Here is a 27,896-nt window from a genome sequence, read left to right on the forward strand (position 1 = left end):
TCCCCTCCATCACTTCTCCTGGCTTTTGGTGCAGTACCAGGCAGCTGATCCGCAGGTCTATAGCGTTACACAGAAGGAATTGTGGCATCCATCTTATTGTCCTTTTGTGCGTCTCCTGGGGGGGAGGAGGGCACGGCCATTGTTACGCCAGAGTTTGGAGAAATTCCATCCCTGCAGCTCTATAATGTGTCTTTTGTTTTCACAAACAAGCAGGAGAAATAACCCCCCAGCCCAGGCGCTGGCACACAGGCGGCGGGGGAGAGTGAACCCTCTGATACCCGACTGCTTATCTACAAACACTCATAATAAGATCCACTGCTGTACATCCAAAAAAATCCTACAAATTCTGGTGTGTAAACACTATGGTTCCATATAACAATATAGGATGAATTTTTTTCATTTAGTTATCCATTAGGTGGCGCCGTTATGTTGCTCTCTGCTTGTTATGGGAGCAGTTTAGATGAATTCTTCCATGACACATGAGTTGTATAATCTCCGCTTTGCTTTTCGTTGCCTCGCTCCATATCGCGGATTAGATCTACTGGGTTGTTTTTCCATAAGGGAAAGTGTAAGCATGTGTCAAATTCTTGGTGGGTCTGGTTTCTACCTTCTCTCCTCCTCGTACTGTGAGGTTGGACTTTGACCTTCTGTGATCCCTGAAGAATTTTAGGAATGTGTTGATTGGAAAACTTGTTCCTGCCTGCAGGCCCTGGAATCTGGTTGGGTCACCTATGGCGTGCATCAGACTGGGTGCCTCTGTTTATGTTATCATTGGAGATTATACTGGCAGTGGATGGGGGGTATTTTAGCCCTGGTGGCATAGTGGTTATGTAATCCTGGGTCCTGTAAATCCTGTTATGTTGCGGAATCTGTTATCTGTAAAGATAAGAATATGGAAATGGCTTGTTCTGTTTTGAGATCTTGTTTCAGGTCTGTATCCACAATAGTTGGATTTCTAATGGCGAGTCCTACACAAGACGTTTTGGGTGGGCATATATTTTAGTGACCCTCTATGCAATGTTAGATGCAGCTTTTTTCCAAAGCAGCGACTTATTCCTTACTCCATATCCCGAACACATGCACTCTTGGCATATGATGGATTGTAGGGAATACCTGTTATGTGAATGTATTAGATTCCTTATGACTACAGGCAGTCCCCAGGTTACGTACAGGGTAGGTTCTGTAGGTTTGTTCTTAAGTTGAGTTTTTTATGTAAGTCGGAACTGTATACTTTATTATTGTAACTTTTTTTTGGTCTCTGTGAAAATTGGATTTTAAAAATGTTGGATAAACAATAAATCTTAATTACAGACACATGTGATACCTGTTAAAGCTGTTCATTGTATCCTAAGACTAAAGTACAGTAAATTACCAAAATCCAAAGGTCTGTTTGTAACTAGGAGTCGTATGTAAGTCAGGTGTTCTTAAGTAGGGGACCGCCTGTGTAATCATCAGGACATGACGGGATAACAGCATCTTATCTGTATTCATCCCAAGACTCTACAATATATCCTACAATATCCCAGTACCCCCAAAAAACGACTTAGAAGTAACCTTGAGCCAAGTCTGAGATCTGCATAACGTCAACAGCGACTCCTAAACTCGCCTCGTCCTTCATTACTGTGAGTTATGATGCCATTTGTTCCAGTTTTTACTAATTTATTGGCGGTTTTGGGCGTTTCGCCAAATTGTGAAGGTCTGTGGATAACATTGTATTACATAGACTGTTAACATCAAGTATCAGTCTGGTTTTCCCGGGATATGTAGATTATTTAGACTCTTCCTTACTCATCCTATCCGGACAAACTCGGAGGACCAAGACGTTGTATGATACTATAAATTATTAAAATTCTGTATCTAAATATTCTTGATTTTAATAGAGTGAAGCTTGGTCTAAGCTCGGCTCAATAACAATGGAGACTTGAGCTTGAGCCTAAGACTTGTCACATATTATTCTTGACTCTTTTTTTTTTTTTTTTTTTTTTGAGAGGATGAAAAGTTGTTTCTCTTCTCTTTAATTTATGACTTTATTCCCTTCTTGTTCTGAGAACACAATTTTCTTGCAAAAAGCCATTTCCTTCCCCCATACCTTGTTCAGACCGCAGCAGCTTTACACGGAATTAGGGTTTTTATTTGCAGGAAATGTGACCTTACCACAGCGCAGGTCCTTCTGCATCTCTCCTCTTTTGGGTTTGTGCAGAGGGAGTGTTTGCTGGTGTTTACAGCCTGAGTCGGTCCCCAGCCGCCACCGCTTGCATCACTTTGTTATCTGTGTATCATGAGCTGCGCCAGATATCCTGCTCCCTGGTGTCTGATAAGCCCAGAGTAAAACATGATTACCGAGAGCGAACAGCACAGAGATGACCTATACGTGTCCTTACACCCAAGCCTATTTCACTGCTGAAATCGAGTTGCAATACCGGAAATAACCTGAGGTGGCGCGGTTTTTGAACAAAGTGAGAGAATCAATGATGGTAGAGTTAGTCTAGATGGCTCATTTGTTCTTCCCTAAACATTTTTAAAAAAATTGAAAAATTCTGATTGCGTCCACAAGACTCACACCGACCCCGTAGGCCTGCATTTACCTGAAATAGACAATCACTAGAAAACCTAGCAGAAGGTTCTCATCCACTGAAAGGGAATGACAATTACAGAGAGAGGGGCTGCTTATAGGGGGGGTGACGGCTGTCGCTCCCATCCCCCCCCCCCCCCCCCCCCCCCCCCCCCCCCCGCTCTTAGCTTCTGGGCTCATTCTAATGGGTCTCTTTGCTTTTTATCTCGGCCTGTGCAGTCGGCTGTGAAGTAAAGGAAGCTCTGCTAGATATGGCAGCTTGGCCGCCCGTCAGCTGCAATCACACATCACTGGCTCGCTGCGGTTCAGGGTTTTTTTTCGATCGGTATAATTACAGCGGAAATTTTACCTGCTGTCTGTGCGGTTGACGGACTTGGCAGATGCCGGAAGAGAAATCGGGGTTCAGAATAACTAGAATCATTATATATATTATGCAGAATGTTTGGCGAGATGATGTACGCCATATTTATCAAATGCTACTTTTAAAAAAAGACAGAAAAATTCTCAGAATTTGACTCCACTAGGGGGCGGCAAAGATAGCGGCGTAACTGGTGAGGCTGCGGTCACACGTGGCGTTTTGAACCCATTTTTGGCCCGTTTTTAAGCAGTCCGTTAAAAAATGCATGCGTTTTTGACCGGTTTTCCCAATTATCTTAATTTTAAACCGATCAAAAACTGATGCGTTTTCAAAAAAACTCATTCGTTTTTTTGACGGATTGCTTAAAAACGCCACGTGTGACCGCAGCCTAAGGGTGGTAACCTCATCATAGGCACATATTTCCTCTGTCCTGTGCGGGGACATTCAGTAATTGAGATGATATTGGGCAAAAGTCTGTGAGACCTCTTCCAGGGGTGGTACCAGATGGCGGCCTTCATGGTGGGGGCCCTCGATTAGGCAAAGGGTGAGGGGTAAGCAGATAATAGATAATATACAATAATATGAAGTTAATCTCAGTTTTTAGCTATAATTTGGCTCAGCATTATCCATAATGTGATGTTTCGGAGATGCGTGGGTGCAGCTTCATATAGGAAACCACGGAGGTGCACGCAGGATGAAACTTCTCACCTGTATCCGAAACTTGCAGCTTTGGCCGCAGAAGTGAGAAAACTAGGAGGGTAATGTAAAAAAAGTGCGTTTCCACCTCAAATAAGATTTACGTTCTGTATAAGTTGTCACTCGGCTTTTCCAGAAACGGATAAGGCTGTGTTCACACCTGAAAGTAACATTTGATGACATTATAGCACAGAACACGATATTATTTCTCCAGAAAACACCAGGGGGTAACCTTCTTGTAAGATACAGGGGTCTGTTAGGTGTCATTGGTGTGATCCAAGATGTGCTGATCCGTGATATCTAGGCCCGGATAATACTCGCAAATCGGATCTGACCCCATAAACGTAGCTGTAACGTTTTATAGACCTGTTACTGTTCTTCTCTGTGCACCCGGATGTGTGATGTGACCCGCATTGTGTACCACGCAGCGTGTGACCAAAGACTAAACGTGTCGCCTTCTGTCTCTTATCACAGGGAGGAAGTACAAGAAAACTGCGTGCGCTGGAAGAAAAAGCTGACCTTTGTCTGCAAAATGAGTGCCAACCCTGCCACGGGCGTGCTGGACCCCTGCATCTGCAGAGTCTCCGTCCGGAAAGTAAGCAGATGACGATTGTGACATAAATTGGGATTGGGTGGGGGTGGTGGGGGGTTACGTGGCTTTTGCTTGGAGAGTCTATTATGTCGGCTAAGCCTCATAATCTGAGCGTGCAGCCTATGGATTTGGTATGATGCTGAGCCCATGTAATTATGCACGGAGAGGGGGTAATGCAATTGAATTGTAAGGATGACATCATTGGGGGGGGGGGGGGTGATATAGCATGTATGCAGGAGATCTGTCGTCTGACCAGAGTTTAGACAGACGCCAGGAGGGTCAGTGTAATATTGCTGAGGTCCCTGATCTCTGTGCTATATAACAATGTACTGTGGTCCTGGATTTGAATCTGACAATATCTGCTGGGAATGTGTTCCCTTAAAGGAAGTCTACCAGGATGAAGGATTGTAAACCAAGCACACAGACATACTGGTGTGCGCCTGCTCTGACAGGGTCTGCACTTCTTCTTTAGGCTTACTATGCCCTAGGGGCTTTAAAAATTATTCAGGCTTACTATGCCCTAGGGCTTTGAAAATTATGCAAATGAGCCTGATGGGCTCCAGGCTCCATTAACATCTATGGAGCCCGGAGGCCCTCAGGCTAATCTGCAAAATATTATAAGCCTTTTTGTGTAAAAAAACAGGGCATGAGAAGCTAAATGAAGAGCAGATCCTACCACAGGGGGCACACACCAGTATGTCAGTGTGCTTGGTTAACAATCCTTGATCCTGGTGGCAGATGTCCTTTAAAGGGGGTGTCCAGCCATCAAGTGGCAGATTAGTTGTTTCTCTATCCACTGCATAGGAGATCACTTATTGATTGTTGGAGGTCCCAGTGTTGGGACTCTCATAGATCACAGTATGGCGGCTAAATTGTGGCCCAAATTAATGAATCGGCATGTTGAACATGTGCGCTGCTGCTCCATTCAATCCATATGACGGTGAAAGACGTAGCAAAGTACAGATCTCCGCTATCTTGCTCAGTGCCATAGAAACTAATTGAGCAGGAGGCGCATGTGCTACCCTCTACAAAGGACCCTCATTCTCATGATCCACAAGTGTCCCATAACCAGGACCCCTAGCGATCATCATGGTATCCATAGGATAGCCATATGGCACTTGATGTCCCAATTAATAGGGTTGTGCTAGTAGTATCACCTATCCTCATTCTAGTAGGATCTTTCAGAACAGAGATCTCTTGCAGTCCCATAGAAGTGAATGCATATACACTAGCTTTCCATGTATATGGTGCCCTGGTGGGCCCCCTATTCTTGTAATCATTGGGGGGTCCCGGCTAGAACAAATTTAGCCTTATTCTGATTATATAGGATGTATGTGGATTAAGGAGTATATTGCTGTGCAGACGCGATGCTCTGCATTGTTATTCCCTCTGGTGTGTGGGAGGCATTGTACTGTATGCGTCGCGTATGTGCTGCAGGATGTAAGACGTGGTCCGCAATCCACGTATGTACATGTTTAACCCTCTACATGACAACGTAACCCTTGTACGTGTTTTTACGCCAGCTGTGACACCAGCATGGCGGATTCTCACAGACCATGACTGCTGTTTGTTGATGGTGTCCGAGTGGAAATAATAATCTGTCTTTTCCTGTTACAGGAACTAAAGGGTGGAAAAGCATTTTCAAAGGTAAGACAGAGGACATAACTCATGCACCATGCCCCCTAATTCTGACCGATCAGTCCTTCAAAGGCGTCTTGTTAAAGGGTTAGCGCCATTCATGAGAATCGGGGCGAGATTGAGACCTGTGTCCTATTATTAGTAAGGAAACATTGATTGTTTGTGCATGTGACGCCTCTGACTATTGCTCTGCTGTCCTATTAGTCAGGTGTGGAGTCGCCCTATTGGGATTAGTAATGCTTATTGATTTTGCTAGGGAAGCCTCGACGTGCAGATTGCTACTCTATCACGTGACAAGTAGCCGCCACCTCCATCAGGTTAATATCGCATCTGCGTTTTTTGCTAAACAACAAAAAACAATCTGGATGAATAGCATGGTCAGCAGAGCGGGGAGGAAGCCGCGGAGAGGAGTATCTGGGCCGAGCATCCTTTTCATTTGGAGCCCCTTCCTCTATGGGTTTCCTGCCATGATGGTGGGATGTAGGGACCCCCTGCCAATAACAGTGTGTGACGCAGACTGGATGCGGTGGGAAAATAGTCGGGCGGATGACAAACATGACTCTCGGGGTGATAGTATCCCTTTTTTCTTCAGAATAACAAGGCTTCCAGCACTGGTTGGGATGGGGTTAAGCTGCCGCTGGTTTGCAGGGTTTGCTACACTGATGGTATAGGATGCGTGCAGTGCGGCTTTATACTACAGCATTGCAGCAGCTGTCTGTCTTAAAGGGGAAGTCAAGCCTAGGGAACCCATTACCATGCCCTACTCTGTTTATTTAGTGGTACAATGAACATGATCCATAACCAGGACCCCTAGCGATCATCATTCACTTTTATGGGACTTTCACAACAGAGATCTCTCGCAGTCCCATAGAAGTAAATGCATATACACTAGCTTTCCATGTATATGGGGCCCTGGTGGGCCCCCTATTCTTGTAATCATTGCAGCAGTTGTCTGTCTTGTCTTAAAGGGGAAGTCAAGCCTAGGGAACCTATTACCATGCCCCTTTGTGTGCCATCCATTATGTAGATAAGACTTGTTCTTCAACCTGCGTTTAATCCACTTTCCAGCTGGGCTTTGCCGACCTGAATTTGGCCGAATTTGCCGGTTCCGGATCCACAGTACGCTGCTGTCTTCTAGAGGGATATGATACCCGGAACACCAGGCAGGATAACTCCATCCTAAAGGTAACAATCTCATTACATTGTGTACACGATGGTCTCTACCGGTATATTAATATAATTTCCCCTTTCCTGTTTACCGGTATTAAAGTCATTTACGGTCTCATATAATTATCGATCTAGGCGACACATAAACCAGCTTGTAGGATCACCAGGGAGATATTTGTTTACCAGGGACTGGCATCACTGAGGCATGAGGTATTACGTGCCTCATGTTTCAGACATGTCATTCATTTCTAATGAACCTGCAGAACCTCCATTATGCCGAATCATCATCCCGTGTCAATGCAAACTCATATTACCTGTTAGACCGTGCCCTGTATGAAGTGTCACTCCATTCCTCGTGTGCTACAGGGAACCCTGTTTGTATAGTTTATATTGGTTGTATTCTGGACTTGCCTTTAAGCTTGGTGGCGGAGGTCTTCTATCTCATGTCATCATTATGAATACAAAATGTAATTATAGATCTTTTCTTGACAGGTCACCATCGGGATGTCCCTCTTGTCTGGAGACCCGTGCTTTAAAACGTAGGTGTTTGCACGTTAACTTAGATTATTACAACAGCGTCATGACTTATGGTGTACACATCTGGTCCTTAAAGTAAATACTTAAAGGGGTGTTCCCATTTCAGCAAATAAATGTTAATGTTTGTATAATGGAAAGTTATGCAATTTTCCAATATACTTTCTGTATCAATTCCTTACGGTTTTCTAGATTCTCTGCTTGCTGTTCTTCTATAGGAAGCTTCATTGTTTACTTCCAGTGGAAAGAAATCTGACCCTGGTCACACAGGTGCACGGCTCGTTAGTATCAGAGAGTAATCAGAGCTGTGTGATATAACGAGACGTGCACCTGTGTGACCATGGTCAGATTTCTTAGGCTGGTGCCACACGTAGCACTTTGTCTGCGCTTGCAAACGCAGACAAAGTCGCGCCCACCGGAGTTAAATTAACGCAAAACACCGGCGGCTCATTCCCGATCGCAGGCGTTTCCATAGAAACGCCGATGCGATCGGGTCTAGGCCCGCCCCGGTGGGCGCGACTTTGTTTGCAAGCGCAGACAAAGCGCTACGTGTGGCGCCAGCCTTATAGAAGGACAGCAAGCAGAGATGTAAAAAACCATAAGGAATTGATATAGGAAGTATATTGGAAAATTGGATAAGTTTCCATTATAACAAACATAAACCTTAATTTGCCGATATGGGAATAACCCTTTAATTTCTTTACATGTATTGTAATGCTGGGGTAAGTAGCTTTTGTGTTGATCTTTCACTTCTAGACCTCCTTCGACCGCAAAGACTGTCTCACCCCCTGGACAGGATTCCTCTCTGCAAATAACCTGTAAAGGCCAGGGGACTGTGCGCTCGGCCAGTGGCACCATGCGCCAGAACAGGAGTCGCCAGGCGTTGCTGAGCTCAGGTATCTGAACGTTGTACTTGTATTTTCCTCTAGTCCTCCGTAGTCACAAGGTATAGTCATCCGCATAAGCTCCATAGGATGCTGATCCATCACAATTCTATATCACTGTAAGGGAGGGGATCAGGGGCTTGGGAGTCCCATTATACTGATTATTATATTCAGCATATCTTCATTGGCCTCCGTGAAATCTGCAAAGATGAGAAGCGGTGCATTGTATGAGCTCAGATAATCTTAATAGAATATTATCCCGGTTCTAGTAACCGGCAGCAGAACTGTGAATTCCGTTTCGGAGCACAATATAATCTAGGATTAGGGCATGATATGAGTGTCCCTGTATTATTGATCAAGAACATGCGGCCTATTGTGTGTGCCCGTCCTGTTTTTATGATACAAGACCCGCTTGTAGTTGTGACATGAATTATTTTGAAAGCATTGGCAGAATCTGCAAAGGGAAACACGCCTAGATAGGAGGATTACTCCATACAGCAAACTTGTTTAGCAAGTGATTTGCTAAAGACTTGATTTGCTAAAAATGCATAAATGGCCTTAAAGGGAAGGAGCGTCGAGGACTTCCCTTCAGGTAACAAACCTCAGCTCTGGAGGTAAAGTCCTCCAGCTGGAAGGGAATCTCCCGCTATCTGTTTTGCTTCTCATGGGAAAAGGCAGTGGGATAGGAGCCAGGTTTAGCAGCTGTTTTCCTTCTAGTAAGATTTACTTTCCCCCTGAACCTCTTCTAAGTCTTTTTCATTTTCTTTAACATTCCAGGGGTCTTCGAAGATACGGATCAAAATCTCTCAAGCCCTGAAGAAACTTCTCATTCAGGCCACTCGCGAAACTCCAGCCAAGCCAGCCAGCAGTCTAAAGCATCCGGTAACCATTCTTTCTCAAGTATTTTTAAATGCTTTCACTTTTTCTGAGAACAAGACTATGCACTTAAAGGGGTTGTCTTCTCTTTTCAACCATCAAGCACAGAGAGTATAATTCACTCTGGAGGACCCGACACTATCTGTGCATTAGATGGGCACTAACTTTAGTGCAGTTCTTTATTTTGCCTGCGGAGGCGCTGCAGAGAAATTGAACACTTGCTTCTAGTTGTGCTTCAAGATCTCCTGTCATTAGATTATTTGGGGGGGTACCTTTGTGTAAAGCAGACACCCCAGCTTATACTCTAATAAGTATGCATTACCACGTGCACCTCCACATATCTTCATGCATACTTTGTGTTTTTCCATGCAGGTCACAGCTCTGAACACTCCCGATGTTCCAGTATGTCAGATCTGACTCACAGACGCAACACATCGACTAGCAGCAGCGCCTCTGGGGGAATCAGCATTACTGCGGACACACCCGATGCCGAAAAGGAGAGCAAACCCGAGAAGCCTCCGAGGCCGATCAGACCTCCCATGCACATGGAAAGACAGTCTAGGTAAAGCTAAAGTACAATATCGGGGAGACCATGTTTAAGGGGACATCCTCATTATAGGACAGATGTCTCTAATGAAATTTTAGGAGAGTCCAAGCCGTTCATTACAGATGTTCTTATTCAGTAGCTCAGAACATGAAAACAAAAACAAGTCTGTCTCTGAAATGTCAAATTAGTGACTGAGTTGTGAGCGTCTTTCTCCAGTGTCAGTATGGAATATGTGATGTGACTCAGCTGGGACTGAGTCAGTGTGGAGCGTTGGCTCCGGTCTCTCTGGATTCCAGAGCCAGATCCTCTTAACACGCTGCACTCGTGATTTTCCTACTCGGTCTCTGCCAATGGACTTGTATTGTTGAGATGATTATCATATGGGATTTTTGGGATTTTTCTGCCCCCTCTAGAGTGCTTTTTATTCAGTCAGGTGTAACTTGGGGTCAGTTCTAATCTCCATTCAGTCTTCAGTCATTTACATCAGTTTTTGTGTCAGAATAACTGATGCAAGTAACAGATAACATTACAGAGATGTGAACTGGCTCTAAGACAATTCAAGACTATCCACGTCTTAAGATGGATAGCTGTATAAGATAAGTTCCTTTACAGTAAGAGGAGCCAAAGGGGAACTGAACTCTTGCTACCAAGTTCTCCTAAGTTTACATCTGAGTCCTAAAAGTGGTCCACCATTATCAAAAGTGCACATTTCCTTAAAGGACATCTACCACCAGGATTAAGGATTGTAAACCAAGCACACTGACATACTGGTGTGTGCCCCCTCTGGCAGGATCTGCTCTTCTATGAGCTTCTTATGTTCTAGTTTTAACAAAAAAATGTGCTTTTAAAATTATGCATTTTATTATGCATTATCCATTTTAGTTGCATTTGCACCACGATAAGTCTAATTCTTGCTACAATATTTGACTCTTTTTCCATCTCATCCATGTTTCTGCCCCTTTAGGAGAAAGAAGGACTCTGTGGAAAGTCACCCCACCTGGGTAGATGACACCAGGATCGATGCCGGAGATATTGTAGAGAAGATCATGCAGAGCCAGGACTTCACGGACGTCAGTAACAATGAAGGTAAATGAGAGGAATGTATCCGGGGAGAGGGGACCTCTGACATACAAGTGTGTACTAGTCTATGAACGCCAGGAATGTAACGTACAATGCGAGCTCCCACTTCTACTCTGTAATTCCACTTATTACAAGACATTCATTCTCCCTTATGTTTCATATGTCTACGTGACCCGGTGCATATGCTAAAATATTCATCCCTGAATTAACAATCTTTATATTAATTACGGGTGTAACATGGCCGCCCCTGTTTAGGTCTATAATCCTGCACAGCCGCTTGCGTGTATACTCCATATAAGTGAATGTGTATATACTACAGATCAGATTAATCTTGCGCTCAGTTTTCTCACCACCTAATCCCCTGTACATTCCCCAGGCTTGTGCGGAGACATTTTGCAGCTCACATACATAGAAATGCATTGCTGTTGTCTCTACCAGGACAGGGACCTGGTGTGTTATATCACCCGCGCTCACACTCTGTTATCTGTCTATTTGCAGACAGTCACCTGAGGCTGTTTGTCAGCAGAGACGGCTCAACTACTCTCAGCGGGATACAGATGGCTAACAGGTATGTACAAAGATATGTCTCCTACCTATGGAAAATGATAATACGTGTCATTATCTAGATGTTATCTGTTTCATATACTTATTAGGCTCGGTTCATTTTTGCATCGTTGCTAATTTCATAACCTTAGTGGTACCCAACATATCCCGTTATAATTCTGTGGAGTCTATCAGACGCTCCTGGTGACCATCCTGCACTTCCAAACTCTGCGTGGAGATATGAACAGAGTTGATTGAAGATATAATATAGATGGATAGATATAAGATGGATAATAGATGGATGGATGGATAGAAAGATAGATATGAAAAATGGATAAGAGTGATAGATGTATAGATAGGAAATAGATGTGTAGATAGATATGATAAATAGAAAGATATGTCATAGATATGAAAGATGGATAGCAGATTATATAAGCCATAGATAGGTAGATACATATGAGAGATAGCAGATGGGTGAATTTATAGGCGGGAGATGGATAAGAGAGATGGCAGATGAGAAAAGAAGAGATAGATGGGTAAATAGATTTGAGAAATATAAAGATGTGATAGATATGAGAGCCAGATTGATAGACATGAGAGAGGTAGATGGATGGATAGATAGGAGATTAGATAGATCTGTGACAGATTAGATGGCTAGATTTATGGATCCATAACTAGAATGGTGATAGAAGAAGTCTTGGTAGCAGTGTACTATAATCTGGCACCATATTGTGGCTTTTGTTATAAACAGATGTGAATAGGTGCTATAGCTGATATCTGTCTTGTATATATGGTATTACTACATAGTGTTTATATATACATGTATGGTAAAAGTGTGTGTGTGTGTGTATATGTATATATATTATATATAGTAGTATTACAAAGTGTATATATAGGGTAGTACTACATAGTGTGTGTATATATACGGTAGTACTACATAGTATATATATAGGGTAGTACTACATAGCATATATAGGGTAGTACTACATAGTGTATATATAGGGTAGTACTACATAGTGTATATATAGGGTAGTACTATATAGGGTAGTACTACATAGTGTGTGTGTATATATAGGGTAGTACTACATAGTGTATATATAGGGTAGTACTACATAGTGTGTGTATATATAGGGTAGTACTATATAGGGTAGTACTACATAGCATATATAGGGTAGTACTACATAGCATATATAGGGTAGTACTACATAGTGTATATATAGGGTAGTACTACATAGTATATTATATCACCCACTTAGTAACCGGAGCTGAAGGTCAGGCTTTGTACAACATGACGTGTTGAGGATCCATTCCAGGATGTTTATATGTGAGGCGCTGTGACATGTGGTGTGTTGACATCGTCCCTCTATGTCTTATGTCTTATTGTTCTGCATTGTCATGTTTCTCTGGGAATATCCTGTATTATACATGTGTTGTTATGTAAGATCTTGGCTGTATTGGGTGCATTCAGGTCTCTTTGCCTCTCCCTATAGATGACATGACGTAATCCTCTCTCTCTCTCCTTTCAGAGTCTCTGCGGGAGTCTTTGAGCCTGTGGTCATTGAAATCCACTAAACACACAAGAGGCTGTGGATCCAGTCAGGAGTCCCAGGCCTTGAGCCAAGCCAACCATTCCAGGCTGCGGGGCTGAGACCTTCCCCACGTGAGGGGAGGACAAGACACAGCGAAGGTCTGGAAACCCTCAGCAGACTCTCTCCTGGTTCCCTCCATTCTTGAGTCATCCTGGCACTTGTCCAGTTGTCGTGTGCACATATCCAGCGTGTTTGAGCTCTCCAGCATGTGACAGTGTTTTCGTCTGCTTCTAATCACTAAGAATCTGACCAGGCATCTGGCGAGGAGACCCCAGGCCCTCCGCAGGTCCTGCACACATCTCTGTGATAGCCGCAAGGGCTATTGTTCTTGCTGTGCGACCACTGCAGCCATTACTCTTACTTTTGCATGTTCTGTGTAATGTCTGTGTAATGTCTGTGTAGACCATGTCAGTGCTGTACGGGTCTAGTATCCGGCAGTTCGGAGAATCCTTATCTATGTTGTGAGGTTACAGTCCTGGAATCATAGCTGAGGTCAGTAGTCCAGCAGAAGGAAGGGAATTTAAAGGGAATCGGGGGTTTGGAGCAACACTCCATGGTTTTAGATATCCTGCAATGTGTTGATCCTAAAAAATTTGGAGTAGACTTTTCTTTTGAGTCTTTACCCAAAAATAACCTCCCTTAGATTTCTGTTAACAGTCGAGGGGGAGTCATTCTTTTAAGGGATTGAAAAACGTGGCTGCATTCTTCCAAAAAAACACGCCACATATGCCCCTGGTTGGTGCTGGTATTACGGCTCTGCTGCATAGAGATGAATGGTGCTTGGTTGCAATACTACTCATAGGCTGGGGTGGAGCTGTATTTGGAAAGCAGCTATGTTTTTTAACCTCCGGACAACCCCTTTAAATATTTGCATTGATGGTTCAAGAATGTCAGTGCAAGACACATCTGGTGGCATTCATTACACTTCACTTTACGTGTACCAACACCAATGGATGTGGCTTATACTTACACTGGGCCTATGGAGTGTCTACCAAGCCAAGCCAGGAGGAGTTACCAGCCAGCGTGACTCTTCAGGAGAAAGGCTCCGCCCCTCTGACTATATATAGGCATTTAAAGACCGCGTTTAAAGTTCTTCTGCTGCTTTATGCACGGGATATAGAAGAACTTTACTGTGAATCAGTTGCTTTTGGAGGTGTAATATTAAAACTTGAACAAGGTATATATACAAAGTATGAATAGGACCATAGAATCCAGGACTGCAACCTCACAAGCAGATGTTTTACACCTCTACCACTTTTACTATTATGGTACCATTATTGTCACGTAAAGCTACGTAATTTCCTCCTGGGTTTTTCTCCATCCCTTCCCCCTTAGTAGAAAGGCGCCAGTGCAGAATACAGGCTAGCCCCCTACTCTCGTCATATAAAGCAGCTGGACTGCTAACCCCTCAGGAAGGGGTCATGCTATGCAGCTGGACTGTAGACACCCTCTGGCAGGGGTCATGTGACACAGCTGGTCTGTCATTGAACCTTGAAGGACTCCTCGGGTAGGAGTCACACGACGCAGCTGAGCTGTGGAGATACTTGACATATATGTAAGCAGCAGGGCTGTGATGATACTATGGGGAGACACAGCTGGATGGTGAATCCCAAGAGTCTAGGAGGCCTCCAAGTTCTGCACTGGAACTTTTCTTCTATACATTCCAGTCAATGAGAAACCCAGTTGTCCGTGTGGGGGTCAGCTGTGCGGGTCGCAGCTCCCGGAGCCAGTCCTGGTAGATATCCGCTCACCTGTAGCCACTGTCGCATGGTGTAGACTGCACAATGATATCCTGAGCCAGCAGGCTGGTGTTTCATTTCATTCCTCTAGCTAATCTAGATTTTTCAATGTGAAACTTATTCTTCTGTGGAGTCATCTGGCGCTCAGGGCGGTTGTTTTTTTTTGTGTTATTTTTTCTTCTTGTATTTTTTTTTAATGTTCTTTTATTATCCGGTCTGGACATCTGCAAGTTGAGGGGATCATTGCAGAATCCCTATTACTCTGGCCTAGAAAAAAAAGTCACCTTAGCTCTTTTTTTATTTCCCGATTCCCACATTCGTCTTCGGACTTCATCCCTTATAAAAATCCGGTCACCTCTTCTTTACCTTTTTGTGGATACGGAAGGTTCCGCGGAATCGGCACGCGCGCTGCTATACTGCCGTTCTGCACAAGCGACCACTAATGTATGGGGCACTTTAATGATTGTTTGGGCATGGTGCAGGGAATATAAATGTCTGTGTTTTTATTCAAATTTTTTTTTTGGAGCCCCCTCTCTAATGTTGGGAGTTCTGAAAAAAAAAAAAAAATCTACAAAATTTCTGGGAGTATGTACCGTAACTTTTTATTTTTTACCAATTTTAACTGCATTTATTCATTGAATTGAATCCTAAGCACTTGAGGGGTTAATCGACTAACCACCGTTTTCATAAAACCACCACTCTGTGTCAGGCAAAGGGTTAAAGGCTCAGATTTGGTATTGGATTAGTGAGTAATTTATCATTTTATCTCCTGTGGATAAAAATAGCCTAATTATCTGGGTGCGGTGATTTGCAGTTACTTCACTCTGGGGTTAGGCCGCCTGTCGAGCTATGATTATCTCGATCTGTACTTCCCAGCATGCTTTTTGGGGAGAAACGCTTCAAAATTTGATGTGCCAAAATAATATTAATTGAATATTTTAATAGCGGAGCCTGAGCCCCGGGCGTCCCAATGTCAAGTGGATCGGACACCTATACACAGCGGAGGGAAACTTCTTGTAAGTGGAACGGTGGTAACAAGACTACGAATTTACCAAATGTCCAAAACTTTGACATAAGGCACTTAAAATGTTCCCTCCACTTGAGTCCAGGTTGACTCATCTTGCTATAAGACCTCGATTACTTTCTAATACTCGTAATTAGTCTCAGGACTTCACGACGGGATGACGGTTTGGGAGCAGAGCCAACATTTGCACGATAATAAATATTTTCTTAGCGATTTTTTTTTTTTTTTTTTTTTTTTTTTTTTTTCCCCAATCCCCAAAAATCCCTAAATTATTTTGTTCGAGAATAATTTATCCTACGATGATGGATCGTTCACTTTTGACCACCAGGACTCCTTTGATCAAGAGTCCTGCTATGTCATTGGGTGTCCGTCAGCCAATCACATGACGGTTAAAATCTAACATGGCCTGTGAATTGGCTAAAAAAAAAAAACTTCACATGATGATTTTAGATCCAATCACTTCTATATAGTTAATTAGGAAATGATTATATATAGAGAGGTTTACACATTGCCTGACGCAGCACTTGACTTGTGTTAGCATAGCGTTCTCACTTGGTTACGTAAACTCTTGTGTTAACACAATTCAATCGTTGTGTCTATCTCATTAGGGGGAAGAATTGACCTCCTAAAACATAGATGACAAAGTATAAAATATCCCAATATCCAGGTCAAGAAAGGTAATAGCGCTACCAGTTAAACTGGCCAGAAAAAGGACTGCACCCTTGCACAAAAATTGTAGCCACAATGTATTTTTTTTAACAAAAATGATCACAAAACAAAAGTCCATATTTTTGGAGAATAAGCTACTTTTTTACATAAATATCTAAAATGAATTAACTTTGTATAAGACACATTCTGGTCTCCGAGTTGTGGTTCTCTATTGATTCATAAACTACAACTCCCAGCATGCCCTGGAAGCCTGGAGCTGTCTAGTGAAGCATGCTGGGAATTGACGTTTCACATCCACCGGAGTACCACGGATTGGTGACATAGGAGGTAGATTATAAGAGACGTGTAAATGTTGGCTTAACCTAAACCGGGCCTGATCGGTACAAATAGATATAACCACTATTTTTCTTCCAATTTTTTTTTTTTTTGTTCTATTAATTCCGATAACGAGAAAATTCCAATAGAATTTTTGTTTTGTACTCAGATGATAAAGTTATATGCAGAGATATATAAAAATTCTAAAGCTATTTTTGCTAAGAGAAGGTCCAAGGATGCACATTAATTCAGAATCTATCGGCCTGGTGGAGAGTCTATAGTTTTCGTAAAGCGAAAAAAAAAAAAAATGTTTTTAAGAATTTCTGCTTCTATACATATTTTTTTTTTTTTTTTTGTTCTCCAGAGTTTGAGATGCAACTCGGCACATTTCATTGTTTTTACATCTCGCCTCTTTCAATTGTTACATTGTAATTGCTCTTCTGGATCCAACTGTAAACCCTGTGATCAGTGGCATTCGGGGGAGAATTGGGTAAAATAAAGTTCTGTTTGGTTAACGCATAACTTGTTGCCTGTTTGTTTGTTTTTTCCGATATTGACAAGAAGAAATAAAAAATAGAAACAAAAATAGCAGCATTGAGGACATTCTAAAGCAGAGGTGAACAGTACTGTGGGAAAGCTACAAAGTCCCTACCTTGTTGATTTGGGAAAAAAAGGTTTAAAAAAAAACTTTATTAATAATGAGTCCCATGGTCAAAATCTAGTTTACTATATGTATACTGAATATTTAAAGGCTTGAGCCCCAACCATATAATTATTTTATGTTTAGAGTTTATGGTATGGACGCTAGACAGGGCTTGGTCTGAGTTTCTCAATACCTTGTCCCATTACCACACAAATCACGATTCGTGTGATTGGAATCTTGTAGGCGGCACGGTGGATGAGTGGGTAGCACTACAGCCTTGCAGCGCTGGGGTCCTGGGTTTGAATCCCACCCAGGTCAACATTTGCAAAGAGTTTGTATGTTCTCTTTGTGTTTGCGTGGATTTCCTCCGGTTTCCTCCCACACTCCAAAAACATACTGGTAGGTTGTTTAGATTGTGAGCCCCATGGGGCATGTCCGTAAACATGGGGACATGATTACGGACATGCTTTGTGCGTAATCTGCGTGCGCCATATAAATAAAGAATTATTATTAATCTCCTCTCCACCCAATCCACTAACACCATAGGACAGATCCAAAAGTTCACCTTAGAACAGAAGCAACCAAAGAGGAAAGCTTGGGGACAAGTCAACCTCATGTGAGACCATACCTTTGAATAGGTAAGGGGCTACCACTTTGAAAATTACACAAGTCGAATGGAGCAAGATCACAGCGTGTTCAGACTAGATATGAATTATTTGTAGTCTGTAACCATGGAGACACATACACCTGCACAAGAGGTGTATACAGAAACGATAAGTATTTTTTTTTTTTTTTGTGGAGCAAATGTAGAATGTATAAAAATTTAAAATAATCGGTAATATCAGGATTTTTAATGATGCTTAAAAGGACTACCAAGCACAGCGCCACACATCGTACAGAGGCTGTGCTTGGTATTGCAGCTCCGTTTCATTCACATCAATGGGAGTGGACTACAGAGCAGCCATGTGATAGATGATCTCTGGTATATAAGTCATACTTCCGCAGCTTAATACTGCAATGTGATCATATCTCTGAGTAACGTGACCGTCTTCTCTCCTCCCTCTATGTAAACCTGCCATGTTTATTGTGCTAATATTACATGGGCCGTTCCCATCTGTACTTACCTGTCCCATGGATTTGTGATTGTTGTTAGCAACCACAGATAACACACGGTACATATCACACACCCCACCCACAGGAGAACCTGTACAAAGTAATTTTGGATAGCTCTGTACTGCCCTTCTCCCATCATCAGGTGAACTATTACACCTCCCGCAGACATGACCCTCTATTGTCCATGGCTGCAATTACTGAGCCAAGGGTCATTACACCTTAAGTGCACATTTGTCAAACTGAAAGGAGTTTTCACTATGTCAATGGAGACCCTGCGGATTGTAAAGCCAAAAGCCACTGATTTCAGGGCTGTAATTATCATAGACACCAGCCACTTCCAGGTCAGATGATACCTAGGGCTATGATAGAGGATATATCCAGGGTGGTTATATAATCAGACATGTTTTATTTCTTACAATGCCATGCACAGGATGAGGAAAAGGAATTATTATTTCAGAAACAGCGCCACTCTCGCCATCTGGCTGTGTCTGGTACTGCAGTTGCACTATACAACTTTTAGGATTTTATGTTTCGTTTATACATTGAAATAGTCTATGGAGTCGTCTTCATGACAACTGCCTGTCAAGAGGGGTTCCCTTTCCTGTTTTTTCTCAAAGCAGAAGCAGATCCCACACCAGATATGAGGTTCGGGGTTGATGTGATTTCCTTCTGGTGTCTGCAAGGAGCGTAGGGAAGAAACACCTAAGAAACAGATGAAGTATTAGTAATGTATATAGAACGGACACTGCATCTATATGAGCATAAAGGATTTTGGATTAACTCGGTGGGTAAAATAGAAGAGACACTTTTCTATAGACTCTGCCTAGTATAGCATTCCTTCAGCCAAACAGCTATTCCCTTTTATTTCCTCGTACATCATGCTCAGTTTGTTCAGAATTTGCATTTTGTTTTCCCGTTTTGCAGGGAGTTAAAATTGTTTCAACAATTTCGTACAGGTCAATCAGAGACACTTAGAGGACTGGACGTAGCCCGTGGGTCATACAATGCCCAGGTCTGATCTAACGGAAGATGTAAAAATTGATACTGACACCATTTAAGGTCTATTGAAATCAATGGGAAAAACAGATCAATTCATCTGTTTTTAATGCAAAACTGAAGCAAAAATGTACGAGGGCAGCATGGTGGCTTAGTGGTTAGCATTACAGCCTTGCAGCGCTGGTGACCTGGGCTCAAGTTCCAGGGTCAACATCTGCAAAGAGTTTGTATGTTTCCTCTGGGTACTCTGGTTTCCTCCCACACTCCAAAACATACTGGTAGGTTGTTTAAATTGTGAGCCCCACTGGGGACAGGGACTGATTTGGCGAGCTCTGTGCGGCGCTGCGAAATCTGTGTGCGCTATATAAATAAAGGAATTATTATTATTAATTATTATTACTTGAATAAAGTTGACTGCAATACCAGACACATCCTGTAGCTAGGTGTGGCACTGTTTTTTTAAATTTCCAGCCAAATATTGTATACTCACCAAACACGAAATACGCTGTCAGTGACAAAGCAAACACGATGAGGATGATGTTCCCTGGGCCCACGTCCTCCGCCTGGCAGCTACTGGGACAGGCACATGGACTCTGCACGGAGATCTCCAGAACCTCAGAGATGTCCTCCACTTGGGGGAAGGTGACGGAGGAGGTCGAGCTGCAGTTATAGTGGACAACCGCTCTCAATGGACTCTCCGGGGAGGCTAAAGGGGTAGAATCGCCATATGTTACATAGTATTATCAGTCACATGGCCTATGTGCGGCTCACTCCTATTCAGGAACGTAGAGGTGAATTGTAATACCAAGAATAGCCACTGTGGTTGTTAGGCTGCGTTCACACATTCAGTTTTTCAGATGCAGTTTTTCCAATCCAAACCAGGAGTGGAGTGAGAAAGCGAGGAGTAGTAGCAGCTCGGAATTATATGTTCTCACCCATTATGATCCACACCTGCTTTTGGCTTCAAAAACTGCATCTGAAAAACTGAATGTGTGAACGCACTCTAAAGGGGTAAAGAGGCTGCAACACACATCCGAACACTGCAGTCTCTTCAACACAACATCTTTTCTTATAATTGTTCCTCTGTTACTCCTCCGAGAAATGTGACAACTAAGTGTTGTCACTTGCGGCATGTTCCCGCACAGTCTGATACTGATCAGCAGGGGCGTAACTTGAGGGGGTGCAGAGGATGCAGTGGCAACTGGGCCCAAGAGGCTTAGGGGGCCCATAAGGTGTCACTTTCCCATATGAGAAGACCAATACAATCAAAAATACATTATAGTGAGGGGCCCGGCAAAGACTTTGCACTGGGGCCCATCAGCTTCACGTTACGCCACTGCTGATCAGTACACAGTATCACATAGATAAAGACAGCGGAAATAATGTAACCTAGTTATTTCTTCATTTCCAGGGGGAAATACAGAGGCATGACACAGCATAGAGTTATCAGAATTGTAATTTCATGGGGAATATAGGTTTTTATTTAAACAGATATGTCAGGAGAGGGTAGAGGTCATCTTTATGCCTATAGGGTATGTAAAAGACCAGCAATAATTGGAATACGCCAGTCACTGGGCATTGATAGATTTGCAGGTGGAGCGCCCAGGGTGGTGTCTATAGATCATATACATTGTGGCGGCAGTACATTCACATCATTGGGACCAGCTATGGACACATAATGTGGGTGATGGTGTCTGGTGACTTCTACTATTCATTAGAAATCTAATTACTGGGTCAGTGACACAAAGTTCTAGACTGAGACTGAGCCGTTACGACTTCATCATCAGGTTATGTGGCTAAACTGGGCTAAGTAGCTATTAGAATGGAGAAATCAGTCTGGTCCGTTAGTACAGGGAGACGTGCCAGCCCATCTTAATGCCAGGCTTGTCAGGATGCCAGGCAGGCTGCAGTAAAACAGTGACGGGACATATATTTACTGCCTTATTATTTATACTGCGGCATTAGGAGCATTGCTATAAATGGACTTCACCTTCTATATTACTGGGTTATTCCGGGTCGTTCTACATTGTGTTTTACAGGAATTGATACCATCAAAAATTTCCGGGGGAATTTATAATTCCTAATATTTTGTTTATTGCCTACAAGAGACAATAGACAGGAACTGCAGGAAGATTCTTTGAGTTCTGTTTGGTGTGCTGGGGTGATGGCAGTAAGGGCTCTGAGTGCCGCCTCTGGCACCCGTGCCATAGGTTCGCCACCACTGATCTATAGTATAGTCATGACATAGAACCAGGGTAAAGAACAATTGTCACCCCAGCTGTGGTAAAACTACAAATCCCAGCATGCCCTATTCTTCTATAGGAGTTTGTTCTTGTAACGTTTCAGAACAAAAGTTGAACCATCTGTATGACAAAATTGACAAGTGGGCGTTTCCAGTGCAGGAAGTGTCCTAAATACAACCATTGAACAACTACCCATGCATTTCTAGGAGCAATAACAGAGGGACAGCACAAGAGGAGTCATGTCAAGAGGGGTGACAGATCCTTTAAGAGATTTGTCGAGAGTTACAAGACATTTGATAAGGGGCGTCTCCCTTAATCTTTCCTAAGACATTACGGACACAATATCCCCTCCGCTTCCTGGCTGTATAATAGGATAAGCTCCTATAAATAGCAGACAGGCGGGCATTGTTTTATCTCACGGAACACTTAAAAATCTGGTAATCGTGTCTTAACCTGCATTATGGCATGTGAGAGAATCACAGATGATCTCTGGAACATTTCTCGCAGAGTAAAACACTTCGCTGATCTGTGCAGCGTGCCACCCAGTCTGGTTAGCAGGGCCTCGTTCACACACATCAAGTGCAGAAATAAGGACTGCATCATAATGTGTTCCTTATATGTACCTACTGGCTATAGCTTTAAAGTGGTTATAGATAATGATACCCTATGCTTAAAGGGGTTGTCCAGAATTTATATTTCCACTTCCATCCTATCGAAGAGACACCATTGTTGGTGGCAGGAAGTATTAATGTTATCAAACATTAAGCAAATTATAAATCCTTGGGAGTCATCAATATGACATTAATGGGGGCTCAACACCCAGCACCTTCATCAATCATCATTTTTCCAACATTGGAACTAGAGCTGCCTTCACATCATCATGCGCTGTCAGATTTCACGTACGGAGCACAGTGCCAGGGATGGGATTCCTTATCGGTCCATGGGTCATTAGTGTGTAATATGTTTCTGAACCATATACATCCGCAAAAATGTTCCATATGTTATCATTTTTTGGATCCGCAAAAAAATAAATAAATGGAAGGCTGGCAAATGATGTCACTAGCTTGTCCCAACCTCTTCAGGGGTCACATGAATGTGTTAAATAGGAACTGATCTGCAAATAACATGTGTGGCATCCGTATTTTTCAAGTTTCCATAGACTTCTATGGGAAGGTACATGGTCCAAATATTGCCAGGAATAGGACCTACTTTGCGTTTTCGACAGACTCGTCATAGATCTGTGCAAAATACGTTCATGTGCATGGGTCCATTAAAATTAATGTGCAAACCGCAAAAAGAAAAAAAATTACCATGTGCATGTAGCCTTATACCGAGAGTGAAGTCAGAAACACAGCTGCGTTCTACCTCCTGTACTGCACTGGAAACCCCCTTTAAGAATTAGTCATGTAGCATCCTCCTCTTTTATCTACATTGTAACCATTGGATTATTACTCTGATGACATGCAGCCTCCTCTTGTAGCATAGCACCACCTGCTGTATACACATCATGACCGCTACCTGTCAAATGATCCCTGGGGCAGCGGCGCCATGCGGTCTATGAATTCATCTGTATCTGTTCTATTACATCTATTTATTTTATAATCATAGCAGAGATTAAATTATATCTACATCTGGGTAGTGTTAAAATGCTTTTATTTTCTTCATTCTGAAAGCAGCCACCATGATTTACACTGCAGCTCTGTCCAATCTTATAAATCAACCACAGGAAGAAATGTAGATGTTTTACATGACTTACCTCTGTATATGACTGACAACATTTTGCTCTCATTGCTGTAAATAAACTCGTTGCCTTCATGTTTTCCATATCCCGTATATTGGGGGACACTTCCTATTGCTTCGGGATCTCTAAATGGGGAAAACAAAAATTATATTTTAGAAATCTGTTTAAAAATGGAGATAAAATGGATATCCGTGGGTGTATTTCATATATCAGATGAATAGATTGTCCATTGCTATGTGCAATCAGCGGATATAAACTGAACTTTCTCATACTCTGCTTGCTGTCAGTGAAAAAAAACAATGCCATGACATGCTTATAAGTTACTTTCTTAGGACAAGAGTTATATGTTCACATTATATAGTAACGTTCCAAGATCTAGGAATGGCTTCTTATGGCTACAATGGCTACGTGCCAAAAACAGATACCTCCATAATACATCTAGATATATATAATACTCCAATACCTGGACACGACACACACCGCCACATGGGAGCAGTTTATAAGCGCCCTGGGTTCACTGAAAGGATGGCAGGGGCTGAAGGTTACTGACTGTTCCACTCTTCTCCCCTCCACTTCACGTTGTACCCTCCTGTTCTGTATCAAAAAACCATCCATATTTCCTAGCGCAGCCAGATTGACCACCCCTGAGCCATCCTTCATAAGACACTTGCAGGGGTTCACTTTCATGCATCCGTTGGGATCCCCCAAAACAAGTCCAGAGCAAAAAAGAAGCAAAATGTATTCTGCGGCCATAGCGAAGAATCAATGCAGCAGCAACTCTATGGCACATAGGTGACAAATAGTCCAAATGATCCCAGCACATATTAACACTACACTGTCAGGGAGGATGGCCGGGGCACATTTACATGTAACCCTACTAGTGCTAAATGGGAAATTTGATGTGGGGTGGCCATTTTTTTTTTAAACTGTATTTATTGATTTTTCCAATTTTATAGGAAAACGAGACCCCAATATACGGTCAACAATACAAACAGAAGTTCAGAGGGTGGCCATTTTTTGTATGTTAGGGACATTGTAATCTAGATAAATGGGCTAAGGGCTAATAGCGTTTTTCCGTCAGGTTTTCCGAATTGCCCCGGGTTTTTGGCGCACGTGATTGGATTGGATTGGATTGTGTTGCATCGGGCCCAGGTTTCAGGCGACGACACACACGCTTGACACACACTTACATGCACCAGGAATAGGATAGTGAACTCCGGCGGACCTCGGAGCAGCAGGGACACCTGGTGGACATCGGGCGCACGACCTTTGCGAATCGCCGGAAGACCCGAATCCTCATCGGAGAACGCGCCGCTGGATCGCGACAGGACCGAGTAAGTAAATCTGCCCCCTTCTCCTTCTCATATGTGATTTGATATTAAACACCTATCCATTATACTTCATATTGAACTATAATAAACATTGATTTTGGAAAGATTGTGGGGGACCAAACCTGCTTTACGTAAGCTCCAGCTTGTCCTGTCCACTTCTAAGATGTAACAAAGTAAAAAGTTGTATAACACCGTTTTGCAGTTTTTTTTTATACCGGGAAACTTACAACATCTTTAAATTTTTTTTTGCCTAAAGCGTAGGTGTGGCTACTTTTCATCTATGTTTAAGACACCACTATGGAGCCAAATTCACAATTCTGGCACAAAAAAAGGGTCACATTAATTTAGCATTGGCCTATAGTTTAAGAATTTCTGCTCATGTGGCTGTATTTTTTTAGGCAAATTGGGCTGACAAATAGATTCAATTTGGAATTTTAACACTAAACAGGGTAAAGAAGCATTGTTTTTATCATCCAGTATCCGTCTGTGTTAAATATGTAGAATTTATGCACAAAATTTACTCTTTAAACAAACGAGAAAGGAGCAAAAAAAAACGGACCGTTGCATCTGTCTAGTCAATGTCCTCATGACTCGAATGTCGCTTAATATCAAAAACGGTCATTTTTTACTGCTAAATCACAACTCTAAGGCCTCTTCCACACTAGCGTTGCGTTTCACGTCAGGGTGCAATGCGTGAAAAACTGACGTTTTTGGCTGCGTTTTTGTTCCATTTTTCCTTGGAGTAATTAGCGTTTTTGCGTTTTTCACGCGCGTGTTGTTAGCGTTTTTTTTGCGCTTTCGGCGCATTTTTCACGCGCGATTCAATGGGAGACTCGAGCATTTTTCAAAGGGACCATGGTTTGGGATTAAAATGTGTTATTTAATTGAAAAATAATGTCTTCTGATAATTAGCAAACATCTGCGATCTATTCTTCACTGTTCCGCGCGTATATTATCTCCCGACAATTTAGCAGATGTGAAGAACAGTGAAGAATAGAATAAAAACATTGAACACAGTGAACACAGTGAACACAGGATCATTTAAGAGAAAAACACAGTGCAGAACACAGTACAGAATAGATTACAGATGTTTGGCACATCTGCTTACTTGTCGGGAGATACACGCGGAACGGCGCGAACAAAATAGCATGTGAAGAACAATATATATGTGTGTGAAGAACACATTGCAGATGTTTAAATACATCTGCAATGTGTTCTTCACACATATATATTGTTCTTCACATGCTATTTTGGGCGCACCGTTCCGTGCGCATCTCCCGACAAGTAAGCAGATGTGCCGAACATCTGTAATCTATTCTGCACTGTGTTCTGCACTGTGTTTTTCTCTTAAATGATCCTGTGTTCACTGTGTTCAATGTTTTTATTCTATTCTTCACTGTTCTTCATTGTGTTTTTTTAATTAAATGCTCGATCGCGAGCAGGGGAAATAATGTTATTCTGGTCACCTAGCAACCCTTACGTTTAAAACGCATTGCACTCGCATTGAAATCGCAATGTTCGCGAGTGCAATGCGTTTTTGATACGTCCCCATAGACTTGAATGGGGCGTGAAAAACGCGCGTGAAACGCAAAAATAGAGCATGCTGCGATTTTGACACGCGTGCAAACGAACGCAAGCACGCGCGTGAAAAACAACGCTAATGAAGAAAGAGCCATTGAATACAATGGGACAGAGTGCAATGCAAGTTCTGCGCGTCAAATGTACGCGCAGAACTCGCGCGTGAAAAACGCCAGTGTAGAAGGGGCTTAAAGGGGTATTCTCGTCTGGGCATTCACATTCAGTTTCATTAATCTGCCATATATAAACATTTCTTCAATTAGACGTTATTAAAAAAAATGTTCCTGTGTGAAGATAATTTCTCATAAATGTAGTGATTTTGTCCCTTAGAAACGAGATGGCTTCCTCGGATACGGCCACCTCTGCTGGAGGGATTTCACAAAGAAACAAAAGGTTTTTGTATATGAAATGTCCGGGAGTTACTGCATGTCCCACAGCCATCCTGTGGTAATGATTGCTATATCCAGGCGGTCAGGCAGGACTCAATAGCTCATGTCTGGCCCCCGCTGCCAGAGTGTGACGTGGTCGTAACCGAGGAAGCCATATGGTTTCTAAGGGACAACATGACTACATTTATGAGAAATTATCTTCACACAGGAAATTTTTTTTTAATAACATCCAATTGAAGAAATGTTTATAAATGGAAGATTAGTGAAACTGAATGTTAATGCCCAGGCGAGAATACCCCTTTAAGTGTTCACACTTGGCGTTTTGGTTGCATTTTCATTGCATTCGGGAACGCATTTCAACAGTTGAGGAGAGATGATTTGTCTAATTACATTACTGTTTACAATGTTAATGCATTGTTAACATATGAGTTAATGTCACGTTGACGATGAGTTTTGTAAACACAAATGTTAACAGTAATGTAATTAGGCAAATAACTTCTCCTCAGCTGCTGTAATGTGTTTCAAGACGCAATGAAAAAAATACCAAGACGCAAGGTATGAATGATGCCTCAAGGCAGTGGCGGAACTAGGAGAGACAGGGCCGCCTAGCAGGCTACTGCGTGGGGCCCCCCTTATCACTTAAAAAATATACATATTAGTATACTCACACATGCAAGTTACAATCACCTATAAATACACTCATGTGCATATACACATACATACAGTGCCATATGCAACATACTCACATACAGTGTATACAGACACCATATACACAGATACTGCATATATACATCACAGTATATGTTATATATATTATGCTGGACAATGTGCAGTACAGTATAGATATAATGGTGCACATCCTCCATTCTTTATTGTGTCAGGTCAGATGACAGGGCCCCCCTGATACTGCGGGCCCCATAGCAGCTGCTATGGCTGCTACCGCTATAGTTACGCTCCTGCCTCAGGGCAGTTTTAGAAGAGCAAGGACTGTGGATCAAGGACTGCTCAGTGTCCGGTTTCACGGACTGACCATAGTGCA

General features: G+C 42.6%; 2 protein-coding genes across 2 annotated transcripts in view; one reads left to right on the forward strand and one right to left on the reverse strand.

Moving 5' to 3' along the window:
* Positions 1–16,595, forward strand: part of EEIG1 (estrogen-induced osteoclastogenesis regulator 1) — a 40,778-nt gene extending 24,183 nt beyond the window's left edge. The window contains exons 3-12 of the mRNA XM_072124205.1: positions 4,101–4,221; positions 5,836–5,865; positions 6,925–7,041; positions 7,516–7,562; positions 8,314–8,453; positions 9,219–9,323; positions 9,690–9,879; positions 10,829–10,950; positions 11,443–11,512; positions 13,014–16,595. Coding sequence (XP_071980306.1) covers positions 4,101–4,221; positions 5,836–5,865; positions 6,925–7,041; positions 7,516–7,562; positions 8,314–8,453; positions 9,219–9,323; positions 9,690–9,879; positions 10,829–10,950; positions 11,443–11,512; positions 13,014–13,059 — 988 coding nt within the window. The 3' untranslated portion in view covers positions 13,060–16,595. The remainder of the gene's footprint in view (positions 1–4,100; positions 4,222–5,835; positions 5,866–6,924; positions 7,042–7,515; positions 7,563–8,313; positions 8,454–9,218; positions 9,324–9,689; positions 9,880–10,828; positions 10,951–11,442; positions 11,513–13,013) is intronic.
* Positions 16,596–18,985: 2,390 nt separating this feature from the next.
* Positions 18,986–24,366, reverse strand: LOC140077221 (uncharacterized). The gene is made up of 4 exons (XM_072124208.1): positions 24,023–24,366; positions 23,575–23,684; positions 20,066–20,281; positions 18,986–19,281 (listed from the first exon to the last, which is right to left on the reverse strand). Exons 1-4 carry the CDS (start codon positions 24,310–24,312, stop codon positions 19,115–19,117), a joined length of 783 nt encoding a protein of 260 aa, XP_071980309.1. The 5' UTR covers positions 24,313–24,366; the 3' UTR covers positions 18,986–19,114.
* Between the last annotated feature and the right edge of the window lie 3,530 nt (positions 24,367–27,896).

This window comes from Engystomops pustulosus, chromosome 9 (genome assembly GCF_040894005.1).
Source record: "Engystomops pustulosus chromosome 9, aEngPut4.maternal, whole genome shotgun sequence".
NCBI classification, from domain to species: Eukaryota; Metazoa; Chordata; class Amphibia; order Anura; family Leptodactylidae; genus Engystomops; species Engystomops pustulosus.